Below are 22,412 nucleotides of genomic sequence, written 5' to 3'. Positions count from 1 at the left end.
CCTGTACTGTAGATGGTCTGATCCTGTAGGGAGTCTGCACCATTTCCCTTAATGATTTGCTGAAAAACAACAAACCAAAATAGAGGAAGAACACGTCTATGTGGTTTTAATTATCTTCAAGGCCATCATTTTCTGAGGTCGGCAATTCTTATAAGTGAAATTGTCGACTCACAAACTTGCCAATAATGTAGAGATACAGAGTTTACTTCTGAATGTTCAGTGAGATCCTTGTAACAAATACAGTCCTTAAATGTGTGAGGGCAAGACCACTGAAAGGTCCTAGAATTTCATTTTGAAGTTATTTCTCAGTAGAACAGAGATTCTGGGTTCCGTCATCCCCCCATCTCAAACTTGCTCCTGCACCCTTGGTCTCAATTCCCACTTGGCCTTGATAGAAGTAAGAACCCATTCTAACCTGGCGTGATCTGAAACATGTATATTTAAGCTACAAAGAAAATGAGAGTCTTTGCTGCTGCCCAATATATTTTTCTGGGGAGTTCAACAGACCCGATAAAAATAATAGATCAGATTAAATACGAGGGGGAAAAAGGGGCTTTTCCTCTGATGTCAGAGCTCATAGTTCTTCCTTTCTTCCTATGAGGCATCTTCTGAAGGATCCTAAAGTGATGTCCTTGTCTGCGACGATGAGCATGTCCAGCCCTTATTGTCTGATAAATAATGGCTCCCGTTCACAAGACCTAAATTCCACTTCCTTTGGCTGGTGAGAAAAATCTATTGAGTCTATGATAAACTAAACGTTGGACTCACAAAACATGCATCTCCCGATTATGTTCACGCCCGAGGTTTACCAATAATGAACACCAACTGTTCCTAAAGTGGATGCATGTGGATGTTCATTTGCATAGGAAGTGTCATCACGTTTTGTTTCAGATGAATTTACTGTGAATATAAATGTTTTTTTAAAGCAGTAACTGTAGAGACACAATAGCAAAGCTAATAACATTAAGTGACCCTGTGCTCTCTGTTGTGGTATGCTTTGAGAAAGGTCAACAGCAGGGTACCAACAAGATGGCATTTAAATAAACCTTCACACATTCCACAGTGCGTAGATCTTTCCCGCAAATTTCTATCATTTTAATTCCATTTATGCTAAGAGTGTACATTTTCTTAAAGCATTTTGATTAGTCTTTCAGAAAGTAGACTCCAAAAGCCGATGAGAAACTGAGGCAAAAGGAGATAAAGGTTTCAAGCATACTTGACGTGCCATAGTTAGAGGTGTATTCTTGATAACGGATGATACTTGAACTCCATCTCGAAAATAATTAGATTATAAGAGAAACATTCTCCGATGATCAATCTGAACCTGCCTGAATGACCAGGAGGGTTGCGATGTGAATCGTTTGGAAAGATTTAACCAGGTCGTTAGTGCCACGCAAGGACTATTGGAAGTAATTTCCAAAACCTCTCTTTTTTTTAGATGCTAGCCTAACCTAGGTAACTGAGCTTGTCGTGTAGATAATACAGACCAGGTAGACCTTTGCCCAGACCAGCTAGCTGCTTCTTCTTTAATTTTTTTTTTTGAACCTGTGCTGTCAGCATGCTGGGCATACAACACAGAGTATTTGTATGCTATTGCATCTAGGACAGTGTTAGTCTGCAAGTGGAGTTCAAGTTCTCAACCTGCAATGCAAATTTTATTGATTCATTAATCATCAAGAACTGCTGCAATAACTTTCAATAACTCTGTAGGATGACAAGAGCACAGTTTTTAGTTATAGAGAACCACCACCAACCCCACTCTCTGGAAAATCGACCTAACCAACTAACAAAGAACATGTACCTGGAAAACATAAACATAGAAACATCAGACGACAACATGTCTTTGACAAAACATGATTAATCAATCAAACCCCTGAAGCGCAAACATACACCCATAGCCATGTGCAAGTATAAGACCCGCCAGCAAGTGTAGAACGCACCAGGCATGGACCACAGGCCCAGACCATAGGCCCCGGGTCGGGCCCGATACTGACAGACCGACATCCTACCAGACACTGTCGGTTTTCAGCCGCTCACCCACAGGGCGCCCCCACAAAGGTGAGGCCTGCCATTCCGCACCCCGCGAGATGCCACAGCAAGCCGCAAGCCCAGAGCGCTCACTCACTTAACTGAGTGCGCATGGTGCAGGGCACCCCAACATCAACCCCCCTGGAGCAAACAGAGCACCACCATCGCCCGAAGACAGCCATATATGCAACCCCTCCACCATCGCCATTGGCACCCACACACAGCACCAGAAGCTGACGAGAACAGGGCCGACTGCCGCCTCCCGCACTGCAACCCATATCCACAACGGCAAGCATCCGCTAAGGGGCCCTGGAAAGCAACCGGCAGCGCTCTCAGAGGCCGGCAACCAGCCCCACAGGTCGAAAAACACCTGGCACCGAGGTGAGCCCCCAGGACCCGAACACAGTCGGCAGGGGGTGTGGGGGTGTAAGTCATCCAAACATATCCACCCAAATCACTCGCACCCCTCCTGCCCCGCAGACGCTGGTCTGGTGGTGTGTTGATTGGAGTAAGATTTGTGTTGGTGTGTGTGTGTGTGTGTGTCTACCATGCTAATATGAGTGGTATAGAAATTGCAGAACAGTCGTGAACCACACCAAGATAGGAGCGTGACGGGCGAAATCGCAGCGCCCGCCACAACCCTACTCACACAGCTCGCACCCCATCCGTCTCACAAACCCGAGGCCCATTGTGTGGTGTATGTACTGATGCTTTCCATTAAGCAGTTGCCCCAACGCGCCAGTTCCAGATGGGCGAGATTCACGGGCACAGGTCTTTGCTAAATCATTTATCAGGTTTTCCTGTGCCAGGCAATCAATCATGGAGAAGCATTTCAAGTCTCTTTTAAATCAACTTAGTTTTTTTTGTAGCTGCCGCTGTTGTTCACTCTGATGGGGCATTCTGTAATGCATCATTCTGACATCGTTCGCTGCCAATATAGTTTCCAGCTCGGCAGCACGTGGACGTTCCAGGGGGACTAGGCAGAAAGTTTAACATTGCAGTTCAGAGAAAGTAAACATGTTGAGTTAAACGACAAGAGACAGCTAGATAACAAAAAAAACGATTCAATTTCACCAGTCGTTGGAAGTAACATAAAAATGAATAGAATGCACTGTGGTGACTCATGATGATGAGTGTGAAGATTTGTGGTTGGATTTATTATACATCTCGATGGGAATCATCCTGCCTCCGGCATCCGCCTGGCACAGTTAAGACTATTTTGGGACGAGTAACTCAAATTTGACATTTTCATAGATCACATTATTATTATAGTCAAGGATTCATTATAAATCCTCTGCGCTGGATACATGGTGTCCTTGTGCCACCTCCAGAACAAACCTAATTGCTCACCTTGGGAAATGTAAAGTTGAACTTGATGGGACTAGAACCTCCACAGTAAGCTTGTAAAGGAGTCAGCTCTGCGGGTCTAGTATTGCTGGCTGGACAGGGTAGGAAGAATTCCCCCGCGGCCGAAAGAAAAAACCTCTTTCACTTGCTGTCAACCTCTCCATGTTTTGCTGTTACTTGTGTCCTCCTGTTATTTTGTGGTAACAATAATAACATCTCCTGTTTTTATTAATGTTTGCCATGCTTTCTATTCTGTACACCTTTGAGCAAGGTTATGCTGCGGCCTTGATCAAGGTTACTCCACATTGGCACATTGCACTCACCCCCTGTTTTTTTCTGTCCAAATACACATTTGGCACATTTGTTGATACTTTCAAAGCTTCTTCATATTGTATTCGGCACATGTTAGGAGGACCAGAATGGATTCAGACAATCGTCGAGATATTTTCAACAACGTACTATAATTCAACCATACAATTCGTACTAATTCCCAGCTAGGGATAAAGAATAATACATTTCAACTCACTACTTCAGCCCTTTTTCATGCTGGCAGGTGTCTATTTATAGATTCTAATATATCTTGTATTATTCAATAACAATATTTTCCCCATTATTACGCCTTCATTTTAAAGCCATTTGACTACACAACTCTGGATATATATGTCTTTTTTTTTTCTCCCCCTTGGAAACATTATTAAAGATGTTATCAATGGGGATGAGAGCTAGTGCACCCGTGTGATTTAAATAACTAAAACTCTATCTGTAGTTACCTTTCAGTGCCATTTTTCACACCATTTGACATCAGAGTCAATTACTAAATGTGGCATATATAAAGCAGGTGGACACATCGCCATGACTATTTTACAGTGCTGAACAATTTGTGGCCGTACAATAAGTACCGCACACGCCCACGTCACACTCGAGTCCACTTTACCTGCTTGCAAAGCAGACCTGCTTCTTTTCATTATTTTCTATGTACACGGCACATACTGTATTGGAAGTAGTGGGAAAGAAAGGGAATAAATTGAAAGGCAACAGTAAAATATTGTGGTGAGTGGTAATTCAGAGCACTGATCATTACTGACAGCATACGCAGGCACGGCAAAGATAGAGCAATTTAAAACAACAGTACAGTACCAGTGTGTGTGTGTGTGTGTGTGTGTGTGTGTGTGTGTGTGGTTGGGCTGCAGATATTCCTCTATAATCCCATTCAAATTTGTATGCTTTATTAATTTCTATATTGAATATATTCAAATTCCTAATGCTCAAATTTTGTGCTATGGGGTGGGTTACACACGCTTCCACAGCTCCGCAGCTCTGATCAGATAAATCTTTTCTCCAAACAAAGCAAATAAAAACTCTAGATGTATTTAATTTACTCCGTTTCCTGCTGCTGCTCTACTGTGGAGCTGAACGCAGATCACTTCTGAAAAAATTCCAGCCTGTGTTCTTTTTGGAACCTCTGCGCTTGAAGACTTTCCAACTGAGTTGGTGATGGTCGGGGGGCTTGGCACCGTCTACTTCGGCTCAAGCTCACGGATTTAATCTTTAAATCACCCAAGATGGTGCCACGAACCGGCTTCCTCGGTGTGTTGGTGCGTGTTCTTTTGTCTTGTTTTTTTTTTTTTCTTTTTTCGTAAACAGTGTTTTGTGACAGTACCCAGAGCTCTTTCACCGGAGAAGACCTCGTGAACATCAGGGTTACAATCCCTGCAGATTTATTTCCCACTTTCGTCACGACATCTGGGGAAGTACTACATATTGTGGTCAAAGACACACTCTCCTTTTACACACAGTGAAACGCCAGAGGAGAGGGAAACACGCCGGCGTGGACTTCGTACATTTTGAGGATTTCTCTCTTATGAGTGTTCACTGTGCAACAAACTGGATGAACTTTTTTAACTTTATTGCTCATCACATGTTTATTGATTCGCTATAATATTTTGATATATTCACATTTATATTCAATTATTTATTTGTAAAAAAAATATACACAATTGAATGGCAATTTCAGCATTCAAATAGTGATTATTTTTTTAATATTCTAATTCAATTCGAATTACAAATTTGGTTTCTCAGCCCTAGTGTCTGGGGTGTTAAATTGTGAACTGGTTACAGTTAATTCAGACTTTTGTAGCAAGGTGGATTCACAGTCAAGGTCACAGCAGCAGAGAATCGATTGCAGGGTTTCATAGAAATATAGTACATGCGAACATGAGAAAAAATGGTTCCCCACCAACACCCCCACCCCTCCACCCGCAGTTTTATGTGATCAGTTCGGTGATTGGGTTTTCATCACCTGAGAAATGCAAATTGTGTATTGAGATAAATTGGAAAACAATGATACATTTTAATTTGCAGTGGATCTGCTCCTCTGTGGAGTAGCGAAGGGCTTATGTAATTACTCTTCATGCTGTTGTTTTCACAACCTTGTACAGTAGTATCTCGACTTACGACTGCATCTACTTACGACTAATCCAAGATACGAGTAGCGATAGTCGTGAAAATTTGTATCGATTTGCGACGACTGCTCTAAGATACGACCGTGGAAATTTGCAGTTGGCGCGTCGCCGGCCAGTCAGCAGTCAGTCAGCAGTCAGTCAGCAGTCAGTCAGCTGTCAGTCAGTCAGCAGTCAGTCAGCAGTCAGTCAGTGGGCGACCTACATCGTGTGTGCACGTAGTTCGTGGCTTATCGATATTTTTTTCATATTTACTGTGTTTGTGTTGTGTATTTTGTTTACCTTCCCCTTCATGATTTCATAATTTATATGGGAAAAATTGCTTCGACATACGACTGTTTTAACATGCGACCAGTCTTATAGAACGAATTAAGTCGAGGTACCACTGTATATGGATAACTAATTTGAGATATATTGGTAGAAGAGCTGTAGCCGCGCTCCAAATTATTATTAAGATATTTTTCTCTGATTTTCCTAAATAGTCGATGTAAATAACAGTCAGTATAATTTTCAAGTCATCAACCATTAGGGTATATTTCGAATGTTATTGAACAAACCTCCCAATGATAACAGTATTTTTTTCAAAAATAAAAAACTCAAAATGCACTGTTCCAAATTATTATGCACAACAGAGTTTCAAAACATTTTATAGGTTGTAAAGAACTGAAAATGGTCATTTGTTGAATTTGCAGCATTAGGAGGTCATATTTACTGAAATCAAAAGCTATTTCAATCAAAAACATCTTAACAGGCCAAGTTACATGTTAACATAGGACCCTTCTTTGATATCACCTTCACAATTCTTGCATCCATTGAACTTGTGAGTTTTTGGAGAGTTTCTGCTTGAATTTCTTTGCAGGATGTCAGAACAGCCTCCCAGAGCTGCTGTTTTGATGCAAGCTGCCTCCCACCCTCATAGATCTTTTGCTTGAGGAAGCTCCAAAGGTTCTCAATAGGGTTGAGGTCAGGGCAGGATGGGGGCCACACCATGAGTTTCTCTCCTTTTATGCCCATAGCAGCCAATGACACAGAGGTATTCTTTCTCATGAGATGGTGCATTGTCGTGCATGAAGATGATTTTGCTACGGAAGGCACGGTTCTTCTTTTTGTGCCATGGAAGAAAGTGGTCAGTCAGAAATTCTATATCTATATTTCCCACTTTGCCAAGGTCATTTTCACACCTTCAGGGACCCTAAAGGGGCCTACCATGGTTGGAGCCTTGCTGGGACATGGTGGCCATCCACCAACCATCCACTACTCCATCCATCTGGACCATCCAGGGTTGCACGGCACTCATCAGTAAAAAATAAAATGAGTTTGAAAATGTTTGAAAATGAGTCTTCATGTATTTCTGGCCCACTGTAACCGTTTCTGCTTGTGAGCATTGGTTAGGGGTGGTCCAATAGTAGATTTATGCACAACTGCAAGCCTCTGGAGGATCCTACACCTTGAGGTTCACAGGACTCCAGAGGCACCAGCAGCTTCAAAAACCTGTTTGCTGCTTTGTGATGGCATTTTAGCAGCTGCTCTCTTAATCCCATGAATTTGTCTGGCAGAAACCTTCCTCATGATGCCTTTATCTGCACGAACCCATCTGTGCTCTGAATCAGCCACAAATGTCTTCACAGTACGATGATCACGCTTAAGTTTTCATGAAATATCTAATGTTTTCATACCTTGTCCAAGGCATTGCACTATTTGAGGCTTTTCGGCAGCAGAGAGATTCTTTTTCTTTCCCATATTGCTTGAAACCTGTGGCTGCTTAACAATGTGGAACGTCCTTCTTAAGTAGTTTTCCTTTAATTGGGCTCACCTGGCAAACTAATTATCACAGGTGTCTGAGATTGATTTCAGTGAAAGAGCCCTGAGACACAATACCATCCATGAGTATAATCGAAAAACAAAAAATTAAATGTTTAGGACACTTGAATCCAATTTCCATAATAATTTGGAACGCAGTGTATATATAATCACATGAGATTGCATCTGAAAAGACGTCTTTGTCACGTCACCACCAACAGTCGGTGCTAATTTAACTGTTCTTTACATGCAGTATATATTGTTCCCGATCAAGAGCTCAATCAAATATGGCAGCACACCTAACTTTTTGAAGGATAGGTTCGCTATTTTTCAGGCCTTATGAAATGATTGGTTCCCAAAATTTATACTGTGGCGCAACATCACTGAATTATTCACAGTAGAGAAACTTTGCACTCTGCTTAAACCCAGTCCAAGGGTCATACTTTTAAGCCTTAAAGAAAAGTCAAATCTCATATGCGACAATTGCCACAGTACATCGGAACCGTAACTTTGGCTACACTAGTTTGCCAGTAGGAAGCGGTCCCTCTTCCTGTTTCTAGTCTCTTAGGTTAGTGTGGATGTAGCCAAAACGGCTGTTTTTTGATACTGTAAACGATTTGATTAAACCCTGAAAAACCTCAAGTTTCTCAATTGTACAGAATTCCACAATGAATAGGTGAAGATAAACATATAAAACTAAATATAAATGATGGAAATATATATGTATATACAGTATAAATGCTCAATGTATGCTCATTCATTGTCAAGGTATTTCCCAATGTCACCCGTGCTGCTGTTTGCGATATGGCAGGGATTGGATGGCCTCGCGGTTAGAAAGGTCGTCCCCCTACCTGAACGGGATTCAGGGAATAATCGCCTTGTGCGGTCATACCTTTCCAAGTAACCTTGAGTAACATATTCAACCCCAGCCTGCTCCAGAAGTGCCAGTTAAGCTGACTGACCGCGCACCCGATCCACGGGGTGAAAGGAGGATTTTCTCCATAGGGATTAGGGATTATGTACATATAAGGAATTTAATTCTGTCTAAATATCGAACTCGTCATATTTTTTAATTTTTTTGTTGAATTAAAATTAAATAAATTAAGGGTTTCTGAATTTATTTGGATTGGATAACATTCACATGGTCTTTGGGATCAGGGGCCCGAGACTGTCCCTAAAAATGTGTAAAAATTGCATAAATCACTGTTGTGTTTCTTTCCTGAATTATTTCTGGTATATTGGGACTAACCTTTTTAATGTGCAGCATTTGTTCATATTAACCTTCTGAGGGTGTCAAATGTCTTACAAACGGCTCCAGAATAAAAAGAAATACAGCTGAGAAAAAAAAAAGGGATGCACTTTCCTTCGTCCGTTTTTGCTGATATGCCACTGCCGGAAATGAGCAGAATGTTCACAGGTGATAGATTCAGTCATGAACAGACAGAGAAATGGCCCGGACACACACACACACACACACACACACACACACACAAACACACACACACACACACACACACACACACACACACACACACACACAAACACTACCTTTTTTCTCTTCAAAATGGAGAACTGAAACTGAGAAGTATTATTTGATAGATGTATATCAGAGGATCCTGGTGACAACAGCAGACATTATCGTCCAAAGGTGCAATATTAGTCTGGCAGAAATGTAATTGTATCGGGAGTCGTGATTATTTCAATATGATTTCAACAGTTGCCGCAGAGCTGCGGTCACTCTGTCTCTTCTGTCTCCGCCGTCTTTTCTCTTCCACCCCGACCTTACAGTATTGCCTGCTATCCATTCCACTCTCTCTTTCTCTCTTCTAATTCCTCACCCCCCCCCCCTCCCTTTGTCCTCTCTCTTTACCTGTCTCTCTCTCTCTCTCCTCCCCCCACTGTGCCCTTGCTCTGGTCTTCACGTCTTTGACTGTACTTTTCCATTCCTCTCCCTCCTCTACCTTTCCTCTCCCTTCCGCTATCTCTCTCTTTCGTTTGTTTTAATTTTACTGTCCTCGTTTACCTCTTGCCTTCACCCTTCTCCCCTATCGCAGTCCAATGCCCGGCCCACGAGGTGCGCTTCGACTCCACTGGGGTGATCCTGAGTCCGGGCTTCCCCGACAGCTACCCCAACCTGCAGATGTGCTCCTGGCTGATCAACGTGGAGAAAGGCTACAACATTACCCTGCACTTTGAGCTCTTCCAGACCGAGAAGGAGTTTGACATCCTGGAGATATTTGATGGTGCGTCAAGGCATTTGGATTTGTGCACATCATACAGAGCTTGTTTGTATTTAGTTCTGGTTCGGTGAAATGACTTCTCGCGTTCTTGAAGGTGGATTTGTCTTCCACCTTCAAGTTCTTGAAAGTGTTTATCTCCATGTGGCTCTGTCTTTTCCGTCTGTGCCCGTCTCTGCGCAGGCCCCAACATCTACAGCCAGAGCATGGCGTCGCTCAGCGGGGACATGGACACGCCCTTCAACCTCACCACCACGGGTCACCAGCTGCTGCTGCGCTGGTCCTCCGACCACGGCACCAACCGGCGTGGCTTCCACATCAGATACGTGGGTGAGTATCAAAGTATGTATCCTGCTTATAATCAAACCTTTTTTCAATATTTGTTTGAATGCTGTTTTAGTGTTTAATATTTCAGACATGAGAAGGGAAAGGAAAAAAATCAACTGGTTCACGCTTTCTTAGAGTGACATTTTATTTATTCACAGCGAGTGTGATTATGCAACTGGTCAAGTCCAGTTTGGTAAGTAGTACGGGGTCGAATTTTCAGAGCGTACTGGGATTGGATCCTTTTGTTCATAACGTGAACCAATGATTTTTTTCCTTCTCTTTTCCATTTTAAAATATCGCAGCATGCTTTAATTATGTTTTTAATTCATTATTTAGGTTTATAAATTATTCGTGGAGGTCAATTTGAAGTTTGCGAAACTAAAAAATAAAAACGGTTACACCTAAGATTCGGCAAAGTAAATGGTTGAAATTAATGAATGCGCACCATCAAAATCTGGGGGCAGGAAGAGAAGTGTTTAGTTTTCACTGTAACGCCTCCTGCATGCCAATGCTGTTTTGCACTTCCACTAATTCAGAAGAGCTCTTCAATTCTTGATTGTCTTTTTGAATAAAGCATGTACTCCGAAGGAACAGCAGCGTAGGGGATGCTCCTCCGTTTGAAAAGCATCAATAGTAATGGGAAGTAGAACAAAAGGCATCCATCTTTTAATGTGTCCTCTGTCCGCTATGTTTAATACACGAAGACCTCACCATTCGACCGTCAACTTAATCGAGTCGAACAGGGATTTACCTTAAACCCCCCCCACTGGGTGCCTGCCTTCTGGAGTCCAGATTTTACAATGATTATGGAGGTGGGGCGGCGCAAAGATTGCTCTGATTTGAGTTGCAGACTGCGCCCTCCGCTGCAGAGTGGGATGCTCAGCATCATGGTATGGTCCACTTTAGGGGTTTCTGAAAACGAATATACAAGTTATACAAATGTTAAACAAATTTTTCGACCCCCCCCAAGCCCAACCCCAACCCCTAACCAAATCTTAATTAGAGGGGTCACATCCCCCAATCCCCCCTTAATTCTAACCGTGCTGTCTGTCTGTCTCAAACTTTTTTTCCGTGTCATGCCGATTTTACAAGGAACCTTTGACAGAGTTTGTTTGTGCTTTTGGTTGTGACTATCTGTCTCAACGGCCTATTTGTTTTCTGAAAATCAAATCTGCCTTTTTTGGTGTCCAATCGGCCATAAGATGAGGTAAGGGAAAGCTTTAAAGAGGAAAAAAAATAAAACGGGGGGGGGGGGTGCATTAGTATTGCAATGCAGAGAGGGAAATTCAATTCAATATGTGTCCGTAGGTGAGAGAGGAATAGTAATAATGTGTGTTTCTGGCTTTCTGCGAGTGCTAAATAGATGTGACGCTCCTCAGGCCGGTTTCCTCATTATCCCTCTGCACTTAAACACAGCCGTGAATAAGAAATTACATGTTTTTTTTTGCTTTGTTTTTTTACGCACTGCATTAAATGTCCCTTCTCTCTTTCTACAACATTTTCCCCCCTCACATTTTCTCTTTTAATCACCACATTATTTTCCTTTTCTTTTTTTTTCTCTCTCTCTACCTGTCTTTTCCCTCTCTCTCTCTCTCTCTCTCTCGCTCTCGCTCTCTCTCTCCCATTCTACAACCTGTCCCTCTCCTCCACTTCCCTCCCCCACCCTCCCACACTAGCGATGTACTGCAGCACCCCGGACTCTCCGCAGCACGGCTTTGTGGCGAGCCAGACCGGCGGCCACCTCAACAGCGTGGTGCGGTGGGCGTGCGACCGGGGGTACAAGCTGATCGGAAAGGGCAGCGCCGTCTGCAGGAGCACCCCCTACGGCTACTACACCTGGGACTCACCGGTCCCCGCCTGTCAGGGTGAGCCACCCCCGGGCGCCAGTCCCGCACCCATGTACTCAGCTGCCAGACGCTTGTACCCTCCCCCTCCCACCCCCACCCCCACACCACCTCTCTCTTCTGTCCACTCTGTTCACATCCACTCCTTCAAATTACCTTGGATAATGTGCTCTTAGCATGCAGCGCTTGTAACCTCTGGGTTGGGTTTCATTCAGTTAATTGGGTCAGTGGATGAACACACTCATACATACACACACACGGTAGCAAATGGGAACAGATGTTGGACTCCATTGGGGTTTTTTAATTTTTAATTTTATTTTTTTGGACTACGGCCATGTCCATTGCTCAAGAAGAAACGTGTAGTTCATTAAAGGATTTACAATTTACCATTTTTCTTTTTTTCTTTTTTTTTTTTTTTTGCAAAATTGAACACAGGTTTTTCAAAAGGCTGAACACGCCACATGGCTAAACGGGCAAACAGACCCCATTCGCCGTTTCTCCACGACAAGGTGTCGAGGCTAGTTTTTCTTTGTTTTAATCATTTGTTTATTATTTTTCCTTTCGAATAAATTCTTTAATTAGCAGGCGATGTAGTGTCTATTTTTATGACGTGTGAGATTGCTTAACATGCAGCTAACAGCGTCTGCCTCTGTCATCACTAATTAGGTTGACAGTGATTTAGCGTGGCTTCCTGGTTTAGTACGGACAAGGAACAAGTTGTAGTTAATATATATCATTATATTCTCGCCCGAAAAACATGAAAACCTTTCCTTGTGCTGTTATTGATATATGTTCAGATATGTAGTCCTCTTTCAAACGCTGAGCATATTATCCAAACCTCTCAGAGCCGGGGATTTGATGTTGAGTCACGCACCAGATCCGGGTCGATCCTTAAAATGCCTTCACATTCGTTTATCTGACTCCTAGATTAGTGGAGTCGCGCGAAGCCGGGTCGAAAAAACCCAAGTCGTTATCCTTTCAAGGTTTTTTTAAGAGGATTTCCAAACGCGGTATCTACCTACCGTCTGCCTTATTGCCGTCTCAAACATCAAGCCGCCACCGCCGCCGTTTGGTTTCCGAAAGGTTATCGAGTAACGGGGCTTTCTGTCGTTGACTCTCCCCCGCGCTGCCAGTGTTTTTTTGCCGAAATTCATTTCATCTGTGGTATTTAAAATCCCCAACACTCCTCTCTGTCTCTCTCTCTCTCTCTCTCTCTCTCTCTCTCTCTCTCTCTCTCTCTCTCTCTCTCTCTCTTTGTTTATGACCGGTTAATTCAAAAACCAAAGAAGTGCCGTGTTAAATTCAACATCAATTGCCGGTCTCTGCGTTATGGCTTCAGGTCAGGCAGGCGGGAAGCTACCAGAGGTTTGAGATTTCACAGTGGCCTCTCCCCGCTGTCAAAGCCCTTACTTTTCAAGTGGACACTGTCGATGTATGCAGATTGCCTCTGCACACTCCCCCCTCCCTTTCGGTCATTTGGTTGTAATAAATGCTTTGCTGTCAGTCAACCTAAGTTGCCTGACAGCTAACCCTTCAGCTGACCCTTCAGATAACACAAAATCAGACACATTGTAGGGTCCATTTCCCACGGGAGCGCGCGAATACGCCCAAAGGAACAGGGAGTAGTAGTCACACAGTGGTTGTCAACACAGGGCCGGGGTTAAACTTAACGGTTAAACTTCACTGCATATGTTACATTTACAAGATGTTAGCATCTTACAGAATGTACAATAATGACTGCTTTGATCCTGGTTGCACGGTTATCTTCCTATGTATAATATAGGCAGGTATAGCAGTTTGGACTAAATTATATCTAACAATAAAATTATTCTCCGATTTGGGTCCCACGGAAAAAAATCTTATTAAATGGGGTCTGTAGCCTTACGCCAATCAAATTGAGGGTCCTTGATATGAAAATGGTTGCGGATCACTGGTCTAACGTACAGTAGTTGGTTGTCTAGCTGACTTACAGTATATAATGTATAAATGGATACATCTGTATGTGCCTGTGTCCTCAATTGGTGTTTGCGAGACAAATATCGTCCGAAAGGCAGCGTGGAATTTCTGTGACATGTAACATCTATGCAGCATGATCAATTATGAACGCACACCTACATAAGCATACTAACAGGCATCTGTGTGTGTTGTGCTGTGTTTCGGCCGGCAGCGGTCTCTTGCGGCGTGCCCACCGCCCCGGTGAATGGCGGCGTGCTGGCCACCGACTACTCGGTGGGGACGCGCGTGACCTACTTCTGCAGCAGCGGCTACCGGCTCTCCTCCAAGGAGCTGACGACCACGGTCTGCCAGCCGGACTGCACGTGGAGCAACCACAACAAGATACCTCGCTGCAGTGGTGAGTGGAGGGAGGGAGAGAGAGGATTATGAGGATTTTTCAGGAATCTTACTTTTTCAGATCACTGAAAGCATTGAATGTAATCAAGCATTCATACGTTGATTTTATTGTTGGGGTTTTTCTCTGCTTACTTTTCTCTATTACTTTTTGGTTATAAACATTTTTAATGATTGAAATTGTTTTTTACAAATAGCGATGCTTGTTTTCACACAAGGTTTTTGGATGATTCCAACAGAGAGAATGTATCAGATGCATGGAAATGCTCCCTGCATCTGATGAATTTTCTCTGTTAGAATAAATTCAATCAATTGATATTTCATTCAATCAACCAAGCCTTTATTGTTCCCGGTGGAAATGTGTCTATAGTCTCATTAGCCTATAATACAGAGACTAAAGGCTATATACGTACAGTTGGACCTCTGGCTTGAGCTAATGGTTCAGTCAAAATCATATGTGGAGTCTGCAATGTTTACTTTTTGAACCCAGATATTCCACCTCCAGCAACCAGCAATCAATAATAAGCGAAAGTTCATGAAGCAACCACTCAAACCAAAATCTTTTGGTTTGAGTGGTTTTTGGAGGGGTTTTGATATCGACTCCACGGGGCTTTTGATATATATAACTCAAGGGTCGATATAGGTAACTGACTTACTCTTGTGAGTAAGTATAATTTTCACAAGAGCTTAGCTCTCAGTTATTTGTCAAAAGCGAATGTCAATGCACTGTGGAATGCAGCCAGTGACAAAACACTAAACAGCTCAAATATGGAAAAGGAAACACCGGAGACAGCCTGTCGAATGGTGTGACTTTAACTCTGCGGATCTTAAGGTTCCGCTTTTTATTTTGTGTGCCACGGTCTCCAATAAGGTTGAAAAGCGCAGCTGAGGAGTAACCACAATAACCCATAAGTGGCTGAGTATGGGAGAGGGCAGCAGTGACAAGGGATGAGGGTAGTTACAGATGAAAGGGAGACACAAAGTGGGAGGGAATGAAAAAGAGCTGCAGTGGAAATGGTGGCACAGGAGGGAGAGAGCGAGAGAGAGAGAGAGAGGGAGAGATGATTAAACGAGAAGGATAGCAATCACAACAAGTGGGACAGGATAGCAGGATAAAGTAAGAAAAAAATGAACGGATGATAAAGAACAAAGGCAGAAAGGGGGAAAAGACGGGGAAATGTGCCAGTGGCGGTGCAGCCCCTGAGCGGGTGTCATAAGGAAATGTAAGCGCAAAGTGTTAAACCCCAGCCGCTGTCGAAGAAAGTATCTCCTTCCATACTCTCACCACTGAAAGAGAAATGCAATTTGGTCTGGGCACTCGTCTTGGTTTGAGACGGGGCTTTCATTTATAAAAAAAATGTCAATTTGTTGTGGAATAAATCGATTAATGGCTCAGGAACGAAAAGGCAAGTCGGAATATTTAAATTTGTGTATTACTGTAGATATTGTGTTTGAGTGCTCAGATGAACGTTTTATAGCCATAAGAAATGAAATGGATGAAATGGCTACCGACTCGGCAGCATCTCCCGCCTCATCTCTGTTTTTTTTCACAGTCATGATGTGTCCCAGCCTCGGCTCCTTCTCCCTGGACCACGGCAAGTGGCGGATAGTCAACGGCTCGCATTACGAGTACGGCACCAAAATCATTTTCACCTGCAACCCCGGATACTACCGCGTGGGCCCCGCCCACATCCAGTGCTTGGCCAATGGGGCGTGGAGCTGGAGAAACGAGAGGCCCCGCTGTCGAAGTGAGCCATCTTCCTGTTGGCTCAGCGCTTTACCACTTTAAGTGACAGTATGATTTGTGATTGGATGATTATTCAGCTTCGAGTTTCATGCATAGCTGCGTGACCAAGCAAGGCCATCGATTTTTATATCTGGCCCAGTGACCAAATGTGGCGAATATTATATTAAATGTCCAAATATTTGGACATTTATTTTGGATATACACTCTAAATCAGCTCCTCCATTCTTCCTGCCCTTGTCACAGTCTCTGAACTCTAGTCACCCTTTTTGAATGGAGTAGGATATTATACCTATTTTTCAACCCTGCCATATCTAAACTTTGTGAAAAATACATTAACATATTTTAATAAACTGCAAATGGAGATACGGTGGCCCCCCACCCTAACTAATTGTCAGCAGTCTAAGTTAGACATTTTTTATTGTAGTGTAGCTGTGTAGAAGCTTTCCATTGTACACTGCCGTGGGAACGATTTTCTGAGAGGCATAACAGTCAAATATGCTCTGTGATGGTGAGCGGAAACGCCAGTGCTATGTAAGATGTCAGGACAAAGGCAAACACCATCATTATCCTCTGCATGAAACAATACAGGTTACTCTCTTAGCGCATTAGGGTCGGCGAGGATGGGTGCAAATGACTGCTCTCCCACTGACCGAAGATGCAAGCCAACTTGTTTCTACCTCTTTCTCTCTCTCTCCCTCTCCCTCTCTCCCTTGCTCTTCATCTTGCTGCAGTCATCTCATGTGGAGATCTGCCCACTCCCCCTAATGGGAAGAAAATCGGGACCCAGACTACCTTCGGAGCGTCGGCCATTTTCAGCTGCAACCTCGGCTACGTTTTGACGGCCTCCACCGTGAGGGAGTGTCTCCTTTCCGGCCTGTGGAGCGGTGCCGAAACCCAGTGTCTGGGTAAGCGAAGGGGGTCTCTAAGCGTTCCTTGACCCTCAGGACCTCAGGCCTTGCCTTGAGCCTCCATTTCCAGCTCACGACTTCAAACCTGTTTGGAGGGTTTTGGGATGTGTTGTTGTCTCATCAGCACACAGGTGTTGTATAATGCTTTTTCTATATATATGTTATTTTACCCAAGCCTGACACATGTCAGACTACTTATACCCTCATTAAGAGGCACCCGGCGAAAAATGTAAATTAGAAGTGCTCGCAACACTAAAGGACCTCAACCGGCCCAGAACTGTCAGAAATGTCTCCCGAGCTGCACTGGCGTGATGTTTTTCGCTGCTGTGATGGATATGTGAAGAAGCCGAGCTCAGCTCGGCACAGCTCAGTACAGACGGGACGGGGACAGACGGGATGGAGAGCAAGAGCTAGACATGTGACGGAATCACTTGAGCCGAATTCAAACCCACGCATCAGTGGAAAACGTGACCATCTCCTCTGGCGGACGTATTATTCCATTTTTCTCAGCCTCTTTGAGGGCTCTGAGCCACCCCCACCAGCTCAGCCACAAGATTGGTTCAGTTCATTAAAAAGGAAGACGCCACTCTGTCTCTCTCTCTCTCTCTGTCTTTCTGTCTGTCTCTCTCTCTCTCTCTCTCTCTCTCTCTCTCTCTCTCGCTCTCCTTCTCTCTCTCTCTCTCTCTCTCTCTCTCTCTCTCTCTTTTTCTCTCCCTCACTCCAGCGACAGGACCACCGGGGTTAACGTAGCCCAGGATCCCCTCAATCTAGCAGCCCACCTCGGTACAATCTTCACAGGATCTGTCTGCTCTCCACTTGCGGTGCTGATAATAAAATGCTCGGCTGCGTTCCCGGGTGCTGAATGTGAATTAGGGAAATAAAGAGTCACAGTCGGCGGCCATTTCCCAGGTTTTAAGTGGAAATCTCAGCGAGATTCCTCCTCTGTGAAGAGGATTTATTGTAGCTGAAAGTAATACGATTATGTGGATGAGTGTATCGGGCAGATTTTCAGGAATTTTCACGTGTATCTCTCCCTCTACTGTAAACGCGCGGGGGAGCGCACGGACGCTATCGCGGGTCGGGGCCAATTTAGATTTAGAAATGCCTCACGCAAACACAATTTGGTATGCAAGCGGTATTTTGTAATTCCTTACACATATGAAAAATTGCTTCTTCCCCTCATTTCATTTTACAACGTGAGTAATCAAAATGCAAAGTTACGGAACATAATGAGAAGCCTGAGAATGATTGTGAAATGTTATTCTTTTTTTTCCACTCGTCATCACAGGAGCCCGTGGTTACGCATCTACCCTGCAAAACCGTCTTCCATTAATACAGTTGTAGTCACCTTCAACCTCAACATTTTTAATATCGCTGAGCTGAAAGTAGAGTACGTTTTTAGACAAAGTGTCTCTCAAATGGTGGATTTGTGATTATTCACCCGGATATTTAATAACTATGGAACAGCAGGATGTGCATCTGCCAGGTGTTGCTTCTCACGGAGAGAGAAAAAAAAGGCCGATTGGAGTTTTGCTTGAAACTAAATGGGCTGCTCTTCTTTTTGTCACAGCAGAAAGACAAATTACCTTGACGGGAAACCAAACTACATAAATAAAAGTTGCAGTCACTTAAATGATTATAATGTGGTGAAAGACATCTCTTGATTTTGTGGTCTTTTGCCGTTCCTGAAGCGGGTCACTGCGGCATTGCGGAGAACATTGTCAACGGCCAGGTGATCGGGGAGAACTTTGGCTACCGGGACACGGTGGTCTACCAGTGCAACCCCGGATTCAGGCTCATCGGCTCTTCAGTGCGCATCTGCCAGCAGGACCACAGCTGGTCTGGGCAGCTCCCAGCTTGTATTGGTGAGGTCTTCTCAGTGTCTGTTGGGAACCAACATTTTGATTAGGCCCAGGTTGAGAAGTAGTGAACGTATAGATGCCCCTCTTTTGTTCTGCAGTGGTTTCTATGTATCGCTGTTCATTTCAAGTAAATCATGCACGCAAAATGATTTATACATACCAGGCAATGTTAATTAATAGAATATCCATTATTCATTAATTATCCACTTCACAAAGATGATAATGCAGCTGGATTTTGATCAGTACATGCATGACACATTTCTCAACAAATCCATTGCTGGCGGTCTCCCGTGGGAAGCCTGACCTTCCTGTCCAGAGCGCTGTAGTTGTTGCTCGATGCACAAATTCCCGCTACAGTATCTACCGTTAACCTTATCGATGTATGGACGCATACCCTTTCTTTTCACCGGAATAGGCTTCATTCCTAATTCTCACCGTTGCACGGTAAGGTTAATCATATGATAATGATATTCCTATGAAAGGTGCCACTGTACCTCACCCATCGATCGGCCGTATTGAACTCTCCCTTCTTTCGTTCTGCCTGCCATTTTGATTTTCCCCCCTAACACTCGATATGAGTTCCTCTTTCACTCTTTCTCTCTCGGTCTCACAATTAACATCTTCCTTGCTCTCTGTATGGTTCCCCATCTGTGACCAGCCGTCACATGTGGCCATCCGGGCAGCCCCATCTACGGCCGCACCACTGGCGATGGCTTCAACTACAACGACGTGGTGCGCTTTTCCTGCAACAAAGGCTACACCCTGGAGGGGCCATCCACTGCCCAGTGCCAGGCCAACCGCCAGTGGAGCCAGCAGCCACCAACATGCCGAGGTAAGGGTCTGGCATGGCCGCCCATGGCCAGCACCAGCCAGAACAGCTGAAAGTTGCAGCGAGCGGCAGATGTGTCTCAAGGGTTAACAGCTGACAACACGGCAAAGTAACATCAACAGAAATGACAGCCACTATCGTTGTCACACACACACACACTGGCAGCAGCTACACTGACAGATCACGTTTGCGCTGGAACCAGGACTACAACAACTGTGACCCCGGGTTATAGATTTGGCTATTTTAATGTTATATACTGATTCTTTCTCGTTTGTCTGGCTTAGGCTTGCCCGCTGTAGGTGAGGTGGCTGTCAAAACGCAGAGGTGTGAGTCCAAATGTCGAAACAAGGTCTCGCATCGGCTGAAAACCAGAATGACCAGCACGAGATTAGCAGTCAGCCGTCGTATCGCGAACGCTGAGGAATAACCAGCCAGCCGCAGCCAGCCACAGACAGGCGGAAATGGCATTAATAGAAACAGGCACTCGAAAGTCTCTCGCTTGGAGCTGCAGTGCTCTGCCTCCCTCTGTTCTATTTCTGTGGGCACAGCGGTGGGCACCCACATCTAAAGCCCTGGATGCAGGGAATTAAATGGAGGGCGAACAACAGAAACCACAAAGCTTCAGGAGGCTGTGAATTGAAGTAAAGCGATGAGACGTGTATTGGGTGTCGAAGAAGATGAAGATTCTTTATTTATCACACGACACACACGACAACACATGCATCCATGCGGTGACGGCAACAAACACGCACACACATGTTTCAAATGGTGGCCGGTAAATCTTGTTCTCTGGATTGAACCCATCCCGACCTGTCCTTCCTCCGGGGAGCAGCCAGGAGCAGTGGGCAGCGTACAGCGGCGCGTCCGGGGACCAACTCCAAATGTCCATCACTGGTCAGAGGACGATCTTCTGCATGTTTTTGGTGGACGTCCTTTCTCAATGTTATATGGAGGATACCTCATGTGAGCACAGGGGAACATGCAAAGAAGAAAGAACCTGCAACATGTTAAAAATGCTTCTACAGTAAAAAGCAGTCCTCCAAGCAGTCTAAAAATGGATGCGCGTCACCTTATTGATGTCACGCCATTGCGGTATGATAGCAAAATGTTGAAATAATCCATGAATGGTGCCACCATGCAAGTATATCAACAGCACAATTTAAAAAGTTATAAATAATTTTATAATAAATAATTTCTTTTTTAACTAACTTACATTTGAATAAAGCAAGTATATTTGTCCACTTCCATGTTGATATGAGTATGAAAAATATCCCCTTAAGGTACATTTTCAACAGATAGAAAATGTGCGATTAATTTGCGATTAATCACAATTAAGTATGGACAATCATGCAATTAATCGCAATCAAATATTTAATACATACATATATATATATATATATATTCTTCTGGGGGACAAATGCTCAAAGCACTTTTAGTGAGTTAATGGCAATGTCAGATTTGTATGTAAGACATCAGACTTTTAATTGTGTCCAATATAATAATAATAGTAATGGCTTAATTTATATAGCACCTACAGAGTTTACAGAGTGCTTTGACAGAGAAATAAAAAAACAGATACAATATGATAATAAGAAATAGAAATAAAAGGGGAAAAATATAAATAAATAAATAAGTAAAAAATAAAATAGATAAAGAAAGTGGGCGACGTCACATAAATGCAGATCTATTAAACTGGGTTTTTAGAAGTGACTTAGAAGAAGTGACTGACTCTGCTAGCTGAATCTCCTAAGGCAGGTCGTTCCAAAGATGAGGGGCCTTGATAGAAAAGGCGCGGTCAACTTTAGTTTTAAGTCTGAGGATCTGAGGCTGAACACTGTTTCCTATGGGGTCAACATATCTGTTATGTAGCTTGGAGTCAGACCCAGACGTGCTTTAAAAGGGATCAGTAAAATCTTAAAATCTATTCTGAACCGAACTTGGAACTAATGGAGAGAAGCCAGGATTGAGGGGATGTGATGTCATCTTTCGGCCGGTAAGAAGACTAGCTGCTGCATTCTGAACTAGACGGAGGTGGGAGAGCGACTTTTGGTTGATGTCAGAAAGGAGGGAGTTACAGTGGTCTAGTCGTGAGAAAATTAGGGCGTGGATTGCTTTTTCCATGTTGCTGTGTGATAGTATTGGTTTGATTCTTGAAATGGTTCTCAGTTGAAGGAAGCAGGACTGGACAATTTAAAAAAAATGTTGTTAATAGTTTAGGTCAGAGTCAAACAGTACTCCCAAGTTTCTTGCAACAGACTTAATATTTGTGGAGAGAGTGACAAGGCCCCTCTCAATATGACTGAATTTGGTGGACTGAACAGTATTCTGATTTGAGATTTTGAATTATAGAGTTGAAGAAATTTCTGTGCCATCCAACGGTTGATATCATTGAGACAAGCAGCTAGGCTGTTTGGGTCACCAGGTCTCAGAGGAAGGTAAATCCGTGTGTTGTCTGCATAGCAATGAAAAGAGACATTGTGTCTTTGGATAATTTGGCCAAGAGGCAGCACATAGATTGAAAAAAGAAACTGACCTAAAATAGAACCTTGCGGTACACCACAGGCTTATTTGAGCTGTAGAGGATGAGTCGTTGCCTATGGAGATTGTAAAGGTTCTTTCTAAAAGGTAGGAATAAAACCAGGCAAGTACAATGTCCTTGATGTCAACCCAGGTGT

The 22,412-nt window shown here is 43.7% G+C and overlaps 1 protein-coding gene across 1 annotated transcript in view; it reads left to right on the top strand.

Annotated features, from left to right (window-relative positions):
- LOC307234379 (CUB and sushi domain-containing protein 3-like) overlaps positions 1-22,412 on the top strand; it is a gene marked incomplete at both ends in the record, with an annotated part of 277,445 nt that overhangs the window by 197,776 nt on the left and 57,257 nt on the right. The window contains 8 exons of the mRNA XM_080006075.1: positions 9,689-9,877; positions 10,055-10,213; positions 11,875-12,063; positions 14,210-14,395; positions 15,945-16,139; positions 16,870-17,043; positions 18,738-18,911; positions 19,567-19,740. Of these exons, the coding sequence (XP_079862201.1) occupies positions 9,689-9,877; positions 10,055-10,213; positions 11,875-12,063; positions 14,210-14,395; positions 15,945-16,139; positions 16,870-17,043; positions 18,738-18,911; positions 19,567-19,740 (1,440 nt within the window). The remainder of the gene's footprint in view (positions 1-9,688; positions 9,878-10,054; positions 10,214-11,874; positions 12,064-14,209; positions 14,396-15,944; positions 16,140-16,869; positions 17,044-18,737; positions 18,912-19,566; positions 19,741-22,412) is intronic.

Source organism: Zeus faber (genome assembly GCF_960531495.2).
Source record: "Zeus faber genome assembly, chromosome: 8".
Classification (NCBI taxonomy): Eukaryota; Metazoa; Chordata; class Actinopteri; order Zeiformes; family Zeidae; genus Zeus; species Zeus faber.
The sequence above is the reverse complement of the archived record's forward strand: the minus strand, read 5'-3'. Positions and strand labels throughout refer to the sequence as shown.